The sequence below is a fragment of the Capra hircus genome, assembly GCF_001704415.2.
Source record: "Capra hircus breed San Clemente chromosome X unlocalized genomic scaffold, ASM170441v1, whole genome shotgun sequence".
NCBI classification, from domain to species: domain Eukaryota; kingdom Metazoa; phylum Chordata; class Mammalia; order Artiodactyla; family Bovidae; genus Capra; species Capra hircus.
In genome coordinates this window covers 45,611,072-45,627,502 of record NW_017189516.1, presented here as the reverse complement: position 1 = coordinate 45,627,502, position 16,431 = coordinate 45,611,072, and the positions used below count along the sequence as shown (strand labels likewise).

Genomic DNA, 16,431 nt, shown 5'->3' with positions numbered 1-16,431 from the left:
ATCTTCCCAACCCGGGGGTTGAACCCAGGTCTCCTGCATTGCAGGTGGATTCTTTACCAGCTGAGCCACCAGGGAAGCTCTAATGGGGGTGTAAATTCCTAAAAGGCTGGAATTAACTCTCATCCATGCTTGCATCACTTTTCTCAGAGACAGAAGTTTTGTACCAAACACTAGCTGAGGATTATGTGCAAGACAGTTGGATCAGTATTTGAAAGAAAAAACCTAGAAGTTCGTGTCTCCTGCTTTCTTGGGCCTTTTCAGTCAAGGCTTTGACCATGGGCCAGATGGCTCCCTCCCTCATTCTGGGCTCGCTCACAGCTTTATCTTCACTCCTCCTCCTGCCCTTTTTGACTTTGTACTCAGCAAACCCACTTGTTAGGGTGAACACAGTTTATTCCATCCATCCTCTCATGGAATCATTCCTACTGCTTGTCTGGCACAACTGAAAGGCAAAGCTTACCCCCACGCCCCTCTGCCGCCTTCCCCAATGCATGGCTGCCCCTCACACTCAGGAGGGGCGGGGCAAGGGCTGCCCTGCTTCCCACTCCCCACCACTTCTTTCAAACCTTGTTTTTCATTTCTTAATAACCTCTTTCTTTAAGGAAGACAACAGTGGGGGCTGGTTTTAAATTCTGAAAGTGCATGAACCTTTGAAGCAACTTCCATACCATCAGCTCTTCTGCCACCATCATAAATCATAAATTGCACCATAGCACACTGAGGACGCTTCGCTTGGACATACTTTCTAGAATACAGTGGTGGTGCTTCTGCTTGGGGAGGCTTGTGTTAACTAAGGGTCACTTGTCTTCAAACTGTTGGTGTAAGTTATACCACATGAATATGTATAAACATACATACTTTATTTATACGTTATGTAAACTGGAGAAATGTGAGTACAGAAAAGAAACTGATTTCCATAAAAATCAGGTTGAATGCTTTGGAAAGGCGTGATAAAAAAAGTTTCTTAAAAATGTAATGAAATAACTGTAAACAAGGTAACTATTAGGTGGCAGGGCAGCGGTGAGTAAAAATATGAGCAAGAATCTGCACTCAGATTGCTTGACAAGTATCTTTAGTGCACTTTAAGGAAATAGAAATTGGAATTCATAGCTGTATGCAGTATTGTTTATCTAAGAAATATGACCTGGAACCCCTTTAAAGGAGGGGCTTTGGCCTTACATGAGAAGATTGGTAGAGGAATAAACTGTGTATTCATATGTGTATTTTAGGTTAATATTTACAGTTGTAGTCATATTTTATGGTTTCTTACTATCCAGCTGTTTTGTCAGTCATCCAACTCCTGTTCCCAGTTTGGTCAGTTAAGAGGACTAATACCATATTGTTGTTGAGTCACTAAGTCGTGTCTGACTCTTTGCGACCCCATGGACTGTGACACGCCAGGCTCCTCTGTCCTTTATTATCTCCTGGAGTTTGCTCAGATTCAGGTCCATTAAGTTGGTGATGCTATCTAACCATAAAAAGTGCTCACTGAAGAAAACTGAGAAAGTGTGGGAAAAGATGGAAGAAAATAAAAATCACCTGTCTTCATAGCCCAGTGAGAACATTGTTTTCTACATTTGAATTCATACCCACTTTTTAATGGCATGCAACTGTGAATAATGCGCATCTCTCTATGAAATCCGTAGTACTTGTGTATTTCCCCATCTCCAGTGCCAGTGCCCACCACATACCGCCTTCCTGGATGAATTCAGTATCTGATCTGCTCTACTCATAACCTCTATATTCAGTTGGTTTTCCCAGCCAGGTACATATAATCCTTATTCCTCAGTGAGGCACTAGTCTTAAATCAGTTGCCTTTCCTGCCGTGGCAGAATTGGCTTGACAGCCTAGCAAGAAACATGAAAGTCTCTTTCCTCCTTGTGGGTAAAGCACATTTTAATAGGGAGCTTTCTGTTTCGTGCCCTGTGGACCCCATTCTTAATTCTCAAAGTGTCTGGATACCCAAGCAGGAGCTCTTTCTGGTTCAAAATAAGTCTGAGAAAGAATCAACAAAGTAGAGAGCACCGGCTCTCAGAAGGCCTAGAAGTTCTTCCATATCTTCTAGCAAAAACACACTGGAGCCTCCACTGCCAGGTGCCCCGAGGGCAGCAGTCAGAGTCCCCAAGGCTCCAGGCCTCTCCAGCTCTTCTCCCCAATCCCCCCAGTACTGTCAGAAGAGGAAGAGATGCATGTCGGCATCCACAACTCTTAGTGACGTCTTCCCACTGCCTTCTTCGACAGTATTGTTGTCACTGTTTTTTTCCCTTCTCCTCTTAGCTTCTGAGATTTCTCAGTTAATCTTCTAACTCAGCATCTGTGTCTCTCATGTTTTGTTCCTTTCCTTTTGTTTTAGGAAGCTTGAGGTAGAGGGTATAGGGGTTCTAAGTCCTAATGACAGCTCTGCTGTTGATTTTCTCAGCTGTGAAGGTCCTGCGCGGTGTAAGCATAGTCAGATGTCAGCACCAAATGACCTGTGCGTGTGTGCGTGCAGGCGTGTGCGCATGTACACACATGTGCCTATACCTGGGTATGCACATGTGCATGTGTGTTTTATAGCCTTAGGAAGCCTGAAGGAACTAACAGTGATCCCATACTTAGATCTCTTGAGACAGACTCTAGGAAACTTTTATGTAGAAAGGTAGGGACAATATTTTTATTTTTGACTAGACAGTTGTATAAATGTGTTAGAGTGGGGTGCATCCTGCATCACAGTAATTGAATGTGCAGCACACTCAAGCATGCCTCCTTGCTGCTTATTTAGCACATTAATATCTATCTTTACACATCTGCAAATTACAGCCTCCTGGCAGCAAATGCTAGAATTAGTGTTGTAGAGCAGTTCCCATTATCCTCTGGGAAGTGCCTTCCATTGTGACTGTTTCCCCTCCTTTCTTTGTAAGAAACTGTGAGACAAAATGGAGAATCCTATGGTAAGATCATTTTAAAGGTACAGACTGAAGTACTTGTTACAAAAGTCAGCTCTCACAGCAACGTTAGCTCACCTGCGTTGTTCCTGAATGCTGTCATTGCTCAGCTTAGCCTAATAGCGCACAGATGGAGTCTGGAGAGCATGTCCTTGTTCTGGTTGGAAATAACGTCTTGTGCTCTCACTTTGGGCTCTTCAGGTGATGAGTAAGAGAGACCCACTCCCGCTAACTCAGGAGACAGATATATTCAGAGAACCTAGTAGGTTCCAATGTAATTTTAGGGCAGGAAGCACTTTACAGTTGGAGCTATAGAGATTGGAACTGGGCAACAGAAAGCAGGGGTTTTTTCCTATGTATCTTAGTAAGTAGGTCGGTCAAGTCACTCTCAAGACTCTTGAGAGTCCCTTGGACTGGGAGATCAAAGCGGTCAGTCCTAAAGGAAATCAGTCCTGAATATTCATTGGAAGGACTGATGCTGAAGCTGAAACTCCCAATAGTTTGGCCACCTGATGCAAAGAACTGACTCATTGGAAAAGATCCTGATGCTGGGAAAGATTGAAGGCAGAAGGAGAAGGGGATGACAGAAGATGAGATGGTTGGATGGCATCACCAACTCAATGGACATGAGTTCGAGCAAGCTCCATGAGTTGGTGGTGGACTGGGAAGCCTGGTGTGCTGCAGTCCATGGGGTCGCAAAGAGTCAGACACAACTGAGTGACTGAACTGGTCAAGTCATGGCCGCCCACCGCACTGTCCTGTCTGTAGACAGTCATACCTTTTAGGGCAGCTTGTTAAGGGTGAGGACAGGCACTCCAGGCCTTCTTTCTACTCTATCATAACTCCCCATGTATCCTTTTGTCTTCTCCCCTGCCTGACTGTCTCCATCCTGAATGCGCAGAAGATGAATTTCACTGACTCAGCCCATCTCTTTGCCCAGGACGCTTATGCGTCTGATCAGCCTGTGGATTGGTTGCTCTTGTGTTAGATGTTCTTTCCTCACTTCTCCAGTTGGCTGTGTTTTGGGCAATAGCAGAGGTTCTGGCACTTAAAAAAAAAAAAACAAACCCTGATTCTCTCCTCTCAGGATGGGTTTTGAGTAGATGATGATAGATAAACCTTGTGAGAATTGACTTCAGCTTGTCTTAAAAGAAGCATACCTGTGACTGTGTAATGCTTTGTGGTCATATGAATTTGCCTTGTTTGGGTAGTGCTTCTTAAGCATGAGCTTTATGATTTTTGGTATCCTTTTCATTTGTTTTTTCAGCGTTCACTCAGATTCATCCTTGTCCAGACTCTGATATTTGTAAACAGACAATGGCATGTGTTTGGGATAGAGGCTAATATGGATAGCAGGGTTCTCTGGTGAATTTTGAATAGGAAAGTCTTCTAATGATAACATCAAATAACAACATTACCAAAAAGATCTTCATGACCCAGATAATCATGATGGTGTGATTACTCACACTCACCTAGAGCCAGACATCTGGAATGTGAAGTCAAGTGGGCCTTAGGAAGCATCACTATGAACAAAGCTGGTGGAGGTGATGGAATTTCAGTTGAGCTATTTGAAATCCTGAACGATGATGCTGTGAAAGTGCTGCACTCAATATGCTAGCAAATTTGGAAAACTCAGCAGTGACCACAGGACTGGAAAAGGTCAGTTTTCATTCCAATCCCAAAGAAAGGCAATGCCAAAGAATGCTCAAACTACCGCACAATTGCATTCATCTTACACGCTAGTAAAGTAATGCTCAAAATTCTCCAAGCCAGGCTGCAGTAGTACGTGAACCGTGAACTTCCAGATGTTCAAGCTGGTTTTAGAGAAGGCAGAGGAACCAGAGATCAAATTGCCAACATCTGCTGGATCATCGAAAAAGCAAGAGAGTTCCAGAAAAACATCTATTTCTGCTTTATTGACTATGCTAAAGCCTTTGACTGTGTGGATCACAAGAAACTCTGGAAAATTCTGAAAGAGATGGGAATACCAGAGCACCTGACCTGCCTCTTGAGAAACCTATATGCAGGTCAGGAAGCAACAGTTAGAACTGGACATGGAACAACAGACTGGTTCCAAATAGGAAAAGGAGTATGTCAAGGCCGTATATTGTCACCCTGCTTATTTAATTTATAATGCAGAGTACATCATGAGAAACACTGGACTGGAGGAAGCACAAGCTGGAATCAAGATTGCCAGGAGAAATATCAATAACCTCAGATATGCAGATGACACCACCCTTATGGCAGAAAGTGAAGAGGAACTAAAGAGCCTGTTGATGAAAGAGGAGAGTGAAAAAGTTGGCTTAAAGCTCAACATTCAGAAAACTAAGATCATGGCATCTGGTCCCATCACTTCATGGGAAATAGATGGGGAAACAGTGGAAACAGTGTCAGACTTTACTTTTTGGGGCTTCAAAATGCAGATGGTAATTGCAGCCATGAAATTAAAAGACGCTTACTCCTTGGAAGGAAAGTTATGACCAACCTAGACAACATATTAAAAAGCAGAGATATTACTTTGTCAACAAAGGTCCGTCTCGTCAAGGCTATGGTTTTTCTAGTAGTCATGTATGGATGTGAGAGTTGGACTGTAAAGAAAGCTGAATGCCAAAGAACTGATGCTTTTGAAGTGTGGTATTGGAGCAGACTCTTGAGAGTCCCTTGGACTGCAAGGAGATCCAACCAGTCCATCCTAAAGGAGATCAGTCCTGGGTGTTCATTGGAAGGACTGATGTTGAAGCTGAAACTCCAATACTGTGGCCATCTGATGCAAAGAACGGACTCATCTGAAAAGACCCTGATGCTGGGAAAGATTGAGGGCAGGAGGAGAAGGGGACGACAGAGGATGAGATGGTTGGATGGTATCACCGACTCAATGCACATGGGTTTGGGTGGACTCTGGGAGTTGGTGATGGACAGGGAGGCCTGGCGTGCTGCGGTTCATGGGTTCACAAAGAGTTGGACATGACTGAGCGATTGAACTGAATAACATAACGTCCATACAGTGTTAAATATTCCTTTGTGCTTTTCTTAACACTAACGCAGGATTCCTGGCTATAGTAGATCTGTTGTGCTTGTTGCTTTGTGAACCTTCCCTCTACTCTTAATGACTCAGTCTTTTTTTATTTTAATCTCTGTGTTTACATTTAGGGTACTCTTCCTTGGGGAAGTAGAAATGTGCTACACCTACAGTTTTGTTAGTTACTTTATCATCAATACTCTTATTTCTCTTGAAAACAGGTTCTTAAAACAATGAAAATGACATATTCAGCGGCAGTAATAATCATTTCCTAATACTTCCTTTTAAAGATTGATGGTAAAGAAAAAACCTCTTAAAAAGATTGAAATTTTTTTAAATAATAAAAAGTAAAGAAAAAAAAGATTGATGGCTCAAATATTGGATTGGCCAAAATGTTCATTTGGGTATTATTGGAAGATGGTATGAAAAGCTCAGAAGAACTTTTTAGCCAACTCAATATATCACAGATAAAAGTAATTTGATAAATTATTATATTTTAGGGTTTTGGTTTCTATTTAAGAAATATGAAAGTTTTATTAGAAAGCTCATTAGTAGAACTTGCATTTTATTCTAGATATAAAGGAAATGAATTTTTAAGCCAGTAGTTGAAATTTGGTTGTAATGTTGGTGATTTTTAAAACCTTTTTCATTTTTATGGTATTTTACCTGAACAGAAGTGTCCTGTTTGAGTATATATATGCTGTCATACTTTCCAGCGCCCATGATCACTCATATCCTACGAGTGACGGTGACAGAATTAGCATGACCCAGCATTGACTTTCTCGACCAATAGTCCCCAAATCTAGCTTCTCTTTTCAGAATTACTTGCTAAATGTTTTTTATTGTTTTAAACCACAGATTCCTAGGCTACACAGAGCTACTGCATCAGAATCTCCACGGGTTCATTTTACCTGTGAACTTGCTAATGAATTCTGCACATGCAGTTTTGGGGACCCCTCTAGGGCACTAGTTCCCCATCTGACCGGAAAGAACGTCTCTCATCATTATACTTGATTGTACTTGGAGAATTATCATATGGGCAGGGTTGTTCTATTTAAGAGAGCCATGGGAATTTGTAAGGATGCATGCAAATACAGATTTTGCCATTACTGCCCCCAAAATACTTCTGGCTGGCTGATGATACATGTGAGTCTTCTTGTCTTGAGTTTCTCAAGGATCATGATGCAGTTCCTAATTATAGCACTGATGCACTGTGATTTGTGGAAATGCTTGAAAAATCCTTGTTCACATGTGGTTTTAGGAATCATGGTGGGTCTTTGAGTTTCAGAAGTTGGCTGCGTCTATCTGGACTGTACCATCTTCCACATGTTACGTTTGTGTCAAACTTTAAAAAATAATAATGCTGTTATAATCTCACGCTACTGGGCAAGCTCATGTCATGAGGAGCTAGCACATTTTAGCGGAGTTGGACTCATTTCCTGTTCTGTCGTGAATGGAAGAGCAGTTACGGTGCTATGTACTTGGAGGAGTGGTTTTGTGGAGATGTATTGGCGTTGTATATGGCTAATGAAGCATCACTTGATGAGTTTTGTACTTACTGCTTTAAGTGTTGGAAGTTCTTGGTCAGCTTTGTGCTGTCGTGTCACTAGGTGGAGATGTAGCCTTGTTTGTTGGTGTAGCCACAGCCCAAAGAGTATGTCTGGATTTCTTTTCTTACTTCAAAAGAACTTTAGAGATATTTGATGAGTTTTATTATACCCTACGAAAAAAACTTGTGAACTTAATATAATTCTAAATTATCCTCTTCTTCATTAAGGTTTAAATCCAGTCCTACTTTAATACCTGTTTTTACACTGATGAACTCTTTAAATTTCTTTCTCCTCTGGCTAATGTTTCTTTTGGCTAGCCCTCATTATTTCCTCTTGTCAAAGAGATTCTGATGTCTCTTTCTGTGGTTCTTTATAGTGGTTTAATTCTAAAAGTTTAATAAAGTAAGAATTTTTACTCTAAAGTCAAATATTAGGCAAAATTGAAATTTAGTAGTGATACGAGATAAATGAACCAAAACTTACAGTCTGAACATACCCTAATTTTATCTTTTGTATTATTTTAGGTTGACATTGTCAATTTTTTATATACTTAATTTCTGTCAGGCTTATCTTCCCCCCTTCCTTCCTTCCATTTTTTCCTCTTCCTTCTTGAATCTTGAATGTGGCTCCTTTCTGCACAGTACTGATGCGAAGAGTTGAAAAGAAATGTGAGCCTGTCTCCAAAGAGCTGATAGCCAGTGGAGGACATTGCAAATGTGACCCCGAAGCATTTTAAAGCAATTTGAATATCTGATCTTTAGAAATGATAAAGATGGAACTTAAAAAAAAATCTCCTTACTTTGGAAGACACTCTGACTGTTCTTCAGACATTTAAATATAAAGCTGCTAGATGATCAAGCAGTTTTTCTCTCCTAGGTATATACCCGAGGGAAATGAAAATAAATCTTCACCAAAATAACTTGCACATGAATGTTCATAGCAGTGTGAATGAACGTGTGAATGTTCACATGTGATACCCCAACAGTGGAAACAATCCAAATGTCTGTCAGTGGATAAATGAATAGACAGAATGTGATATATCTGCACAATGCAATATTAATTCAGTGATAAAAAGAAATTAACTACCGATGCATGCTCTAACATGGGTGACTCTTGAAAACTTTATGCTAAGTGAAAGAAAACAGTCACAAAAGGCCATATATTCTATGATTTCATTTATATGAAATGTCCAGAATAGGAAAATCTGTAGAGAAAAAAGTAGATTAGTGATTACCTAGGGCTGGATGGGAGTGGGGTAATGACTGTCCATGGTTGTGGAGTTTCCTTTGGGGGACTTGAAAGTGTAAAATTAGTTGCGGTCATGGATGCACAACTTGGCAAGTAAACTAAAAATCATTGAATTGTATGTGCACTTTCAATGGGTAACTTGTATGAGAATTATATCTCAATAAACCTGTTCTTTTAAAAAATAAATTATCAAAAGGCTTACAGTTGATTAAAAGAAAGTGAAAGTCACTTAGTCATGTCCAACTCTATACGACCCCATCTACTATACAGTCCATGGAATTCTCTAGGCCAGAATACTTGCATGGGTAGCCTTTCCCTTCTCCAGGGGATCGTCCCAACCCAGGGATCAAACCGAGGTCTCCTGAATTGCAGGCGGATTCTTTACCAACTGAGCTATCAGGGCAGCCCACAGTTGATCAAGTCAAGGAATATTTGTTGGCTATCTAACAGTCATGGAATGAGTTCTATGTGAGTTACAAAACCAGTGTAAGGCACAAACCCTGACCTCAGATAGCTTACAGGTGAAGAGAAAAGGCACACATGCAGTATAAAACAATTGACTGTAGCTTTCTGAATTTGTTCCCATCTTTGGGTTGTAACTTACTGATTTCTCTCTTCCCTTCAACCTTCATGGCTCTGATCTTCTAACCCTTTATCTGTTTTTTCTTTCAAAAGCAAACTGTTGCTCCTCAGATTTTGATAAAATAACAGCCCCAACCTGTTACCTGGGCTTCCCTGGTAGCTCAGCTGTTAAAGAATCCACCTGCAATGTGAGAGACCTGGATTTGATCCCTGGGTTGGGAAGATCCCCTGGAGGAGGGCATGACAACCCACTCCAGTGTTCTTGCCTGGTGAATCCCTATGGATTCTAGTCTGGAGGGCTACAGTCCATGGGGTCACAAACAGTTGGACACGACTGAGTGACTAAGCACAGTACAACCTATTACCTTTAACTACCTAAAGGACATTTAAAAAATTTTATTGAAGTGTAGGTGATTTAAAGGACATTTTAAAGCAAGAGTAGTATCTCCAGTAGCTTAAATTGTGTGGCTCATGGAAATCCATTCATTTATAAAATACATGTTGGTGTTTCACTTACAAAGAATTGGAAGATCTTAAGAGGCTTAGCATTACTGTTTTTGAAATTGAAACACATATCTTTTTGGTACAGTTTAATCAGGTTGCAGACTGGTCAGGAATACAGTCTTGAATTTATAGATTATCATGAAAAATGCCTTGCAGGAATATTTAAAAGTTTGTTTTGTGTAGAGCTGGCTTATGTTGTCATTGGGAGACCTGGGTTCAATCCCTGGGTTGGAAGATTCCCCTGGAGGAGGGCATGGCAATCCACTCCAGTATTCTTGCCTGGAGAATCGCCATGGACAGAGGAGCCTGATGGGCTATAGTCCATGGAGTTGCAGAGTTGGACACAGCTAAGCACAGCATAGCAGCATGTTGCCATGAATAAGCATTTTGATATTCTTGTGGTCATTAAAACTAAAAGAGGAATTTTGGTTTAGTTACTGTAATTCCTTTTTTGTTGCCCAAAAAGGCTATTTTTTTAAGGCGGTAATTGCTTAATTCTAAATGTGTCAGGTTACACATTGTCCTTGTTTATTAAGCCTGTCTGTCTGAGTCCATGGTATTAGTGCATCAGGTAGACTTTTTTTTTCCTCTCTTTGCAGATGCGTATGAAACCGCCAAGATGCTTTGTGAACAGTATTATCTGGTAGCTCCAGAGCTGGAAGTTGAAGAATTCAATGGTAAAAGAAAAATCATTTTAACCTTAGATACAAATGAGCTGACTAAAAACCTGACTCTACCTGAGCTGTATTTCACTGAGATCCTCAAATTGTGTTGCTTTGTCATCTTTTATGTGTTCTTAAAACCCTTTCTGTGTCTTTGGTCAATGAGTATTTGTACAGTAATCTATGAGAACCCCCAGGTTTTGGAACAGAAGTGATCAAGGTAGAAGATGCACAAAGATATAAACACACAGTTCTCAAAATAACAGATGCCAGCAGTCATTAAACAAATGGGAAGGTGTTTAACTTTAATAATCAAAAAAGAACAAAGGAAAACAAATGATATTTTTGTCTTTAAAAATGGCAGTGATTAAAGCATTTTAATGCTTTGAATTGATGCCCAGAAAAATACCTTTCCCCAACACTTACATATTTCTGGTGTAAGTTTAAATTGGTGTAGCCTTTCTTTAACAAAAGGCTAACAGTGTTCTATCTCTTCGCCTAGTACATTAAATTAATAATGTTTATATTCTTTGGTTCAGTAAATAAACTTCAGAAAATTTATTATAAGAACATAGAGATTGTACAGATCTATGTATAAGAATGATGATCTCAGTAGGTTTTAAAAAAATTTTTTTATTTGTTTATTTATGGTTGCACTGGGTCTTCTTTACTGCCCGGGTTCTCTAGCTGTGGTGAGTGGAGGCTAGTCTCTAGTTGTGATGTGTGGGCTTCTCACTGCAGTGGCTTCTCTTGTGGAGCACAGGCTTCTAGGGCACGGGGGGTTTGGTAGTTGCAGCTCTCGAACTCTAGAGGGCAGGCTTAGTAGTTGCGGTGCATGGGCTTAGTTGCTCCGTGGCATATGGGAGCTTCCTGCACCAGGGATCGAACTCGTGTCTCCTGCATTGACAGGTGGATTCTTTACCACTGAGCCACCAGGGAAACCCCACAGTGATTTTCTTATAGAGAAAAATTAGAAAACAACCCAATTTTCCACCGTGCTGCTAAGTCACTTCAGTCGTGTACGACTCTGTGCGACCCCATAGACGGCAGCCCGCCAGGCTCCCCCACCCCTGGGATTCTCCAGGCAAGAACACTGGAGTGGGTTGCCATTTCCTTCTCCAATGCATGAAAGTGAAAAGTGAAAGTGAAGTCGCTCAGTCGTGTCCGACCCTCAGTGATCCCATGGACTGCAGCCTTCCAGGCTCCTCCGTCCATGGGATTTTCCAGGCAAGAGTACTGGAGTGGGGTGCCATTGCCTTCTCCACCACAGGGGTTATTAAATTATTCCGACATACCCATAAGATAGAATACTATGTAGCCATTCAGAATAATACTTTACAGAATATTTAATATTTGAGAAAAGTTATAAATATAGGCTATAAAAGTTTTCTATTGTTCAGGTTCATTGGATAATATGTCAAAGGAGTTATTACCACCATAATACAAATAGCAGCTCCCTGAATAGTGGCATTTTAGCTGATATTTATATTAGTTGTATGAAACTATATTTACGTGTACTTTTTTTATTGTAAGTTATGAAAGAGACATGCTTACCATAAAAATACAAACATAAATGTAGAATAAGAAGTAAAAGTCCCCACTACTCTGTCTCCCATACAGTTTTGTTTTTTTCATAAATGAGTCTAAAACCATACATGTTCTTTAACCTATGTATTTCACTTCACCTTAAAGATCTTGGCATGTATTTCTGTCTTTTAGAGATTGTCCGTGGTGTAGATTATCTTAATTTATGTAATCATTTTTCCGTTGGATGGGCATCTAGGATGTCTAATTTCCCCATGTTCCATATGATGGGGCATGAAGGGGTGTGTGTGGGGGTGTGTATTTGGAGGGTGGGAAAACATGAATGTATGGAAGTATTTCTGTTGGTTTCATTCTTAGAAGCAGAGTGACTGAGTCTTAGGGTATGGGTTCTTAGGCTGTGCATTAAAGATAAACCACATTCCCTCTCAAAAATATTCCAAAAATCTATTTCTCTTATAATGAGTTGAAAATGTGAAGACTTCAGACTGCCATGACAGTTCCCCTGCCTCAATATTCTACTGGGAGATAGAGAATCAAAGCTACTTGCAAAGTCTGTTGGGTTCTCTGAAAAGAGTTGCACCCCTGTTTTACCGAAATACACCTCTAGGACCAAGTAGATTTTGCTTGAGTATTTCTGAGAAGCAACTTTATTTCTCCCTATTGGCTAGGTGGAACCTGACCTCACCATCCAGATTTCTGTTCATCAGACGTGGAACTTGCACTCACCGGTAGTGATTAATTGCTCTTTGGTATGAGTGCCAGCCTTACTTGCTTGGTCTTGCTGATGCCTGGTGCCAACCAGGTCAGCGCATTCCTCCCCCATCTCTCTGGGCAGTCCACCCCACCATAAGAGAAGCTTTCCAAGCATTTTTGGCACCATCTTATGTGTGATTTTTGAAGCCCCTTCTGCCATCACTGAGAGAAATGAATGCTGATGGTTACAGATAGCCTCTAGTTTCCTGTGGCTTTGGGTGGTGTCATTAGGATTTCTACTTGTTATTTCTTGAATGCCAAAGCTCTTTGCGAGTGCAGTTCAGGACTGCATTGGAGCTCTCACAAGCTTTATCATAGAGACAGCAGGTCAGAGGTCAGTCATGAATACCTTAAGCAGACACTGGGTTTTTGTAGCAGACTCTTGCCCAGCTAGGAGTCAGATCCAGACTCTGTGGATTCATTTTCAGAGCCTGTGTGAACTAGCATAGCACCTTCTTCAGGACGCTCCTATTTTCCAACCCTGCTGGGTCCACCGGGTCCCTTGAACAATCGTCAGTGATAGCACTCACTGCCCTCTGCTCTGCACTTCAGAGGAGTAAGGCTGCCATTACCCTCAAAGAAAAATTTGTTGCTACCTGAGAATGTTAAGTTCTGTTAGATTGACTGACCCCTCATCTCATTTTCTGACTATTTGATTTTTTTTCTTGCCCATTGCAGTCCCTTGAGAAGGGAGTAAATAGGGTTATGCAGAACATAGTGTGTGGATACCATCAGTATTTACAGTCATCACTACCATTTTATATATGGGGGCCTAGCTGTAGTAATCTTCCTTTTTTTTCCTTTTAGTAATACATTTCAAGAAACATTAAAAATAACAGAATTTTACTTATCTTACATCAGGTTTCAAATATTACTGGTTAGTTACCCACAGCAACCCATGTGGTTGCTCCAAAGACAGGTGGCTATCCCACTGTGCTTTTTCTCGTTTCCACGTTCTCTTTCTCTTTTGGCAACTGCCAAAACATGAAGTAAGTAAACCTTTTTACTTACCTTTTTTGCGTTCACATGGTAAAGCAGCATGGCTGAAAGACATGAAGTTTGTAGCCAGCTCAGGGGGTGGAAATCTGTATCCTGACACTTAGGAGACAAGTCACTTCACCTCTGACACTCAGCTGTGAGCTCTCCTTGTGAGGTGATGGAAGGATAAATTTTCTAAGTCCTCAAATAGAGCATAAGCATGTGCTAGAAACGTAATAAAGGCTGGCTACTGGAAGTCAAGGTTGACTTGGGAAAGATAAGACTTCTGGTTACCACACTGGCATTTTTTTCACCTTTTCTAGATTAGTCTTTCTTGTCAAGAGGTTGGTTCATAGCTTTAGGTTTTGTTGGAAAAGTAAAAATTTCCATTCATACTATGTGTATTTTGTTACAAGAGGGTTCATAGAAAAAGTATGCATCTATCCTGGGATCTTTGACCTATGTCTAGTTTCCTCATATTGGATACTTCTGTGGATATTTTTAGTTAGGTGCTTCTGCACAAGAATTGAAAAAGCCCTTACTGTAGCTGTGTTGACACTGTTGAAATTAATTTTTTAGTAATGGTAATAGCCAACATTTATTTATTGATGGCTTACTGTGTGGCAGGCTCTGGGTGAACTAGTTTATCACTGTTATTTCGTTTAATCCTTACATTAACCCAGTGAGATATGAGAAATAATTTTATTTTCTGTAAAACTTTTAAATTTTATGTTGGTATATAGCCAGTTAACAATGTTGTGATAATTTTAGGTAAACAGCAAAGGGACTCAGCCATACATATACATGTATCTGTTCTCTCCCAAACTCCCCTCTCATCAGGGCTTCCACATAATGTTGAGCAAAGTTCCCTGTGCTAGAGAGTAAGTCCTTGTTGGTTATCCATTTTAAGTATAGCTGTGTCTACATGTGCATCCCTCACTATCCCTTCCCCCCAGTCCCATCCTTGTATTGTGCCCATTATAGAAATGGAATGTTGGAGACCCAAATGCATTGAATTCCTATTAATATATACCCCTCCCTTGGTGTCTGCAGAGGATTGGTTCTAGGACCTCTCCACAACTGCCTGTGAATTCCTAAATCTATGGATGCTCAAGTCTTTTATATGAATTGGCATAGTACAGTCAGCCCTCTATATCCAATGCTTCTGCATCCACGAGTTCAACCAATCATGGATCAAGTGTCTCATTTTCTCTGCTTGGTCTCCTTTTTTTTTTCATTCTTATAGGAGAACTATCTGAAAATCAAATTCTTTATATCCAACATAGGGTTCTTTTGGCATTTATTAAATGTCTTTTCAACTAATGATGTTTGGAGCAGTGACTATACAAATAGAGACTTCATTATTTCTTGAGTCTTGAGCATGAAAAATCTGGGCCACTTTTTCCATTGACTTTTAGAAATGTGCCCTTAGATGAAAATTCATATTCCATTTATGCCTTATTTTAGAAAGCCAGCAAACATCTATTAAGGGTCCACTCTGTCAGGCCCCTGGCTAGGCCCAGGATTAGGGAAGAGCTATGGACCAAAACACTTGACATGGTTTAAAAAAGAAGGAAAGATATCTAAACTATGATGTTCTTGAAGAAAAGTACAAGTAATTGAGCAAGCCCTCAGATGGCTCCTACAGAATGCTGGTTGAAAAAAAGCTATCAAAAGTACTTCATTTTCCCTGAGATTTGGACTGAAGAGGTTGATCTCAGAAGACTATATAACTAATCATGCCTTCTGGTACAAGAGGGACCAAGCATTCAGCGTGTTCCTGGGGCTCCATTAAAAAGACCACAGGGAATATAAACAGAAACAGCTGAGAACCCAGGGGGACTCATCAGTTGGTCCTTGATCCCACCTCCAGCCAGAGAGTAACCAGGCGGAAGCACACTAGCTGATTGACGGGACAGAGCAGAAGAAGCCACAAAGGAGGAGGCTGCGGCAGAAATGGCACCGGATGATCCTGGAGGGGTGCTGGGGGCAGAGCTGGGAGGGGCCAAGGACTGGATTGGGACATCAGAAGATGGGATAAATGGAGAACCGGTCTAAGGTGGGGTAAGGATGGGTACTGGGAGCAGCTTGACTCGGCTCTGCTCTCCTGCTGACAGCCACTAGCATTTTCCCTGGGGCAAACAAAATAGTTTCTTCCAGAACAACCTGGGAAAAACTAGGGCTGTTCGTGTAACTTTTCCCAAAGTAAAGCCCTCTCCATTCAAACATTTGGGGGACCTTCCAGTCAGAGGCTGACTGGCTGTCTGCTCATCCTAAAGCCAGTGGAAAAGTCTTGACCAGGCACTCAGAGCTTCAAGTCAGCCTTCCCACTTAGGGGGAAGCTGCTAGGGGAAGTCAACACCAGCTCCCTCAAATGAATAATCTAGTTCCTCATTCTTCAACAAGAATATTACAACCAAGGTATATCACACTTTGGGCAAAATACCAGCAGCATGAATGAAAACCTGGCTTGGATTGAACTTAGCTGCATTGTCCTGATCAGAAGACCCCCCCCCCCCCCGCCGTTCTAAATGCCAAAATAAAGTGATTTCAAACCCGAATGGTGTACCTAGTTAAACCTCCAATCAAGTGAATCAGAGGTATAAAGATTGAGAAATGAGTCTTGCATGAATAGCTTTCTGAGGTAGGTTATGTGACTTACCAGA

At 41.0% G+C, this 16,431-nt stretch overlaps 1 protein-coding gene across 2 annotated transcripts in view; it reads left to right on the top strand.

Moving 5' to 3' along the window:
* PDK3 (pyruvate dehydrogenase kinase 3) overlaps positions 1-16,431 on the top strand; it is a 79,731-nt gene that overhangs the window by 42,011 nt on the left and 21,289 nt on the right. For both annotated transcript variants that reach the window (XM_018043836.1, XM_018043835.1), the window contains exon 6: positions 10,427-10,504. In XM_018043836.1, the coding sequence (XP_017899325.1) occupies positions 10,427-10,504 (78 nt within the window). The remainder of the gene's footprint in view (positions 1-10,426; positions 10,505-16,431) is intronic.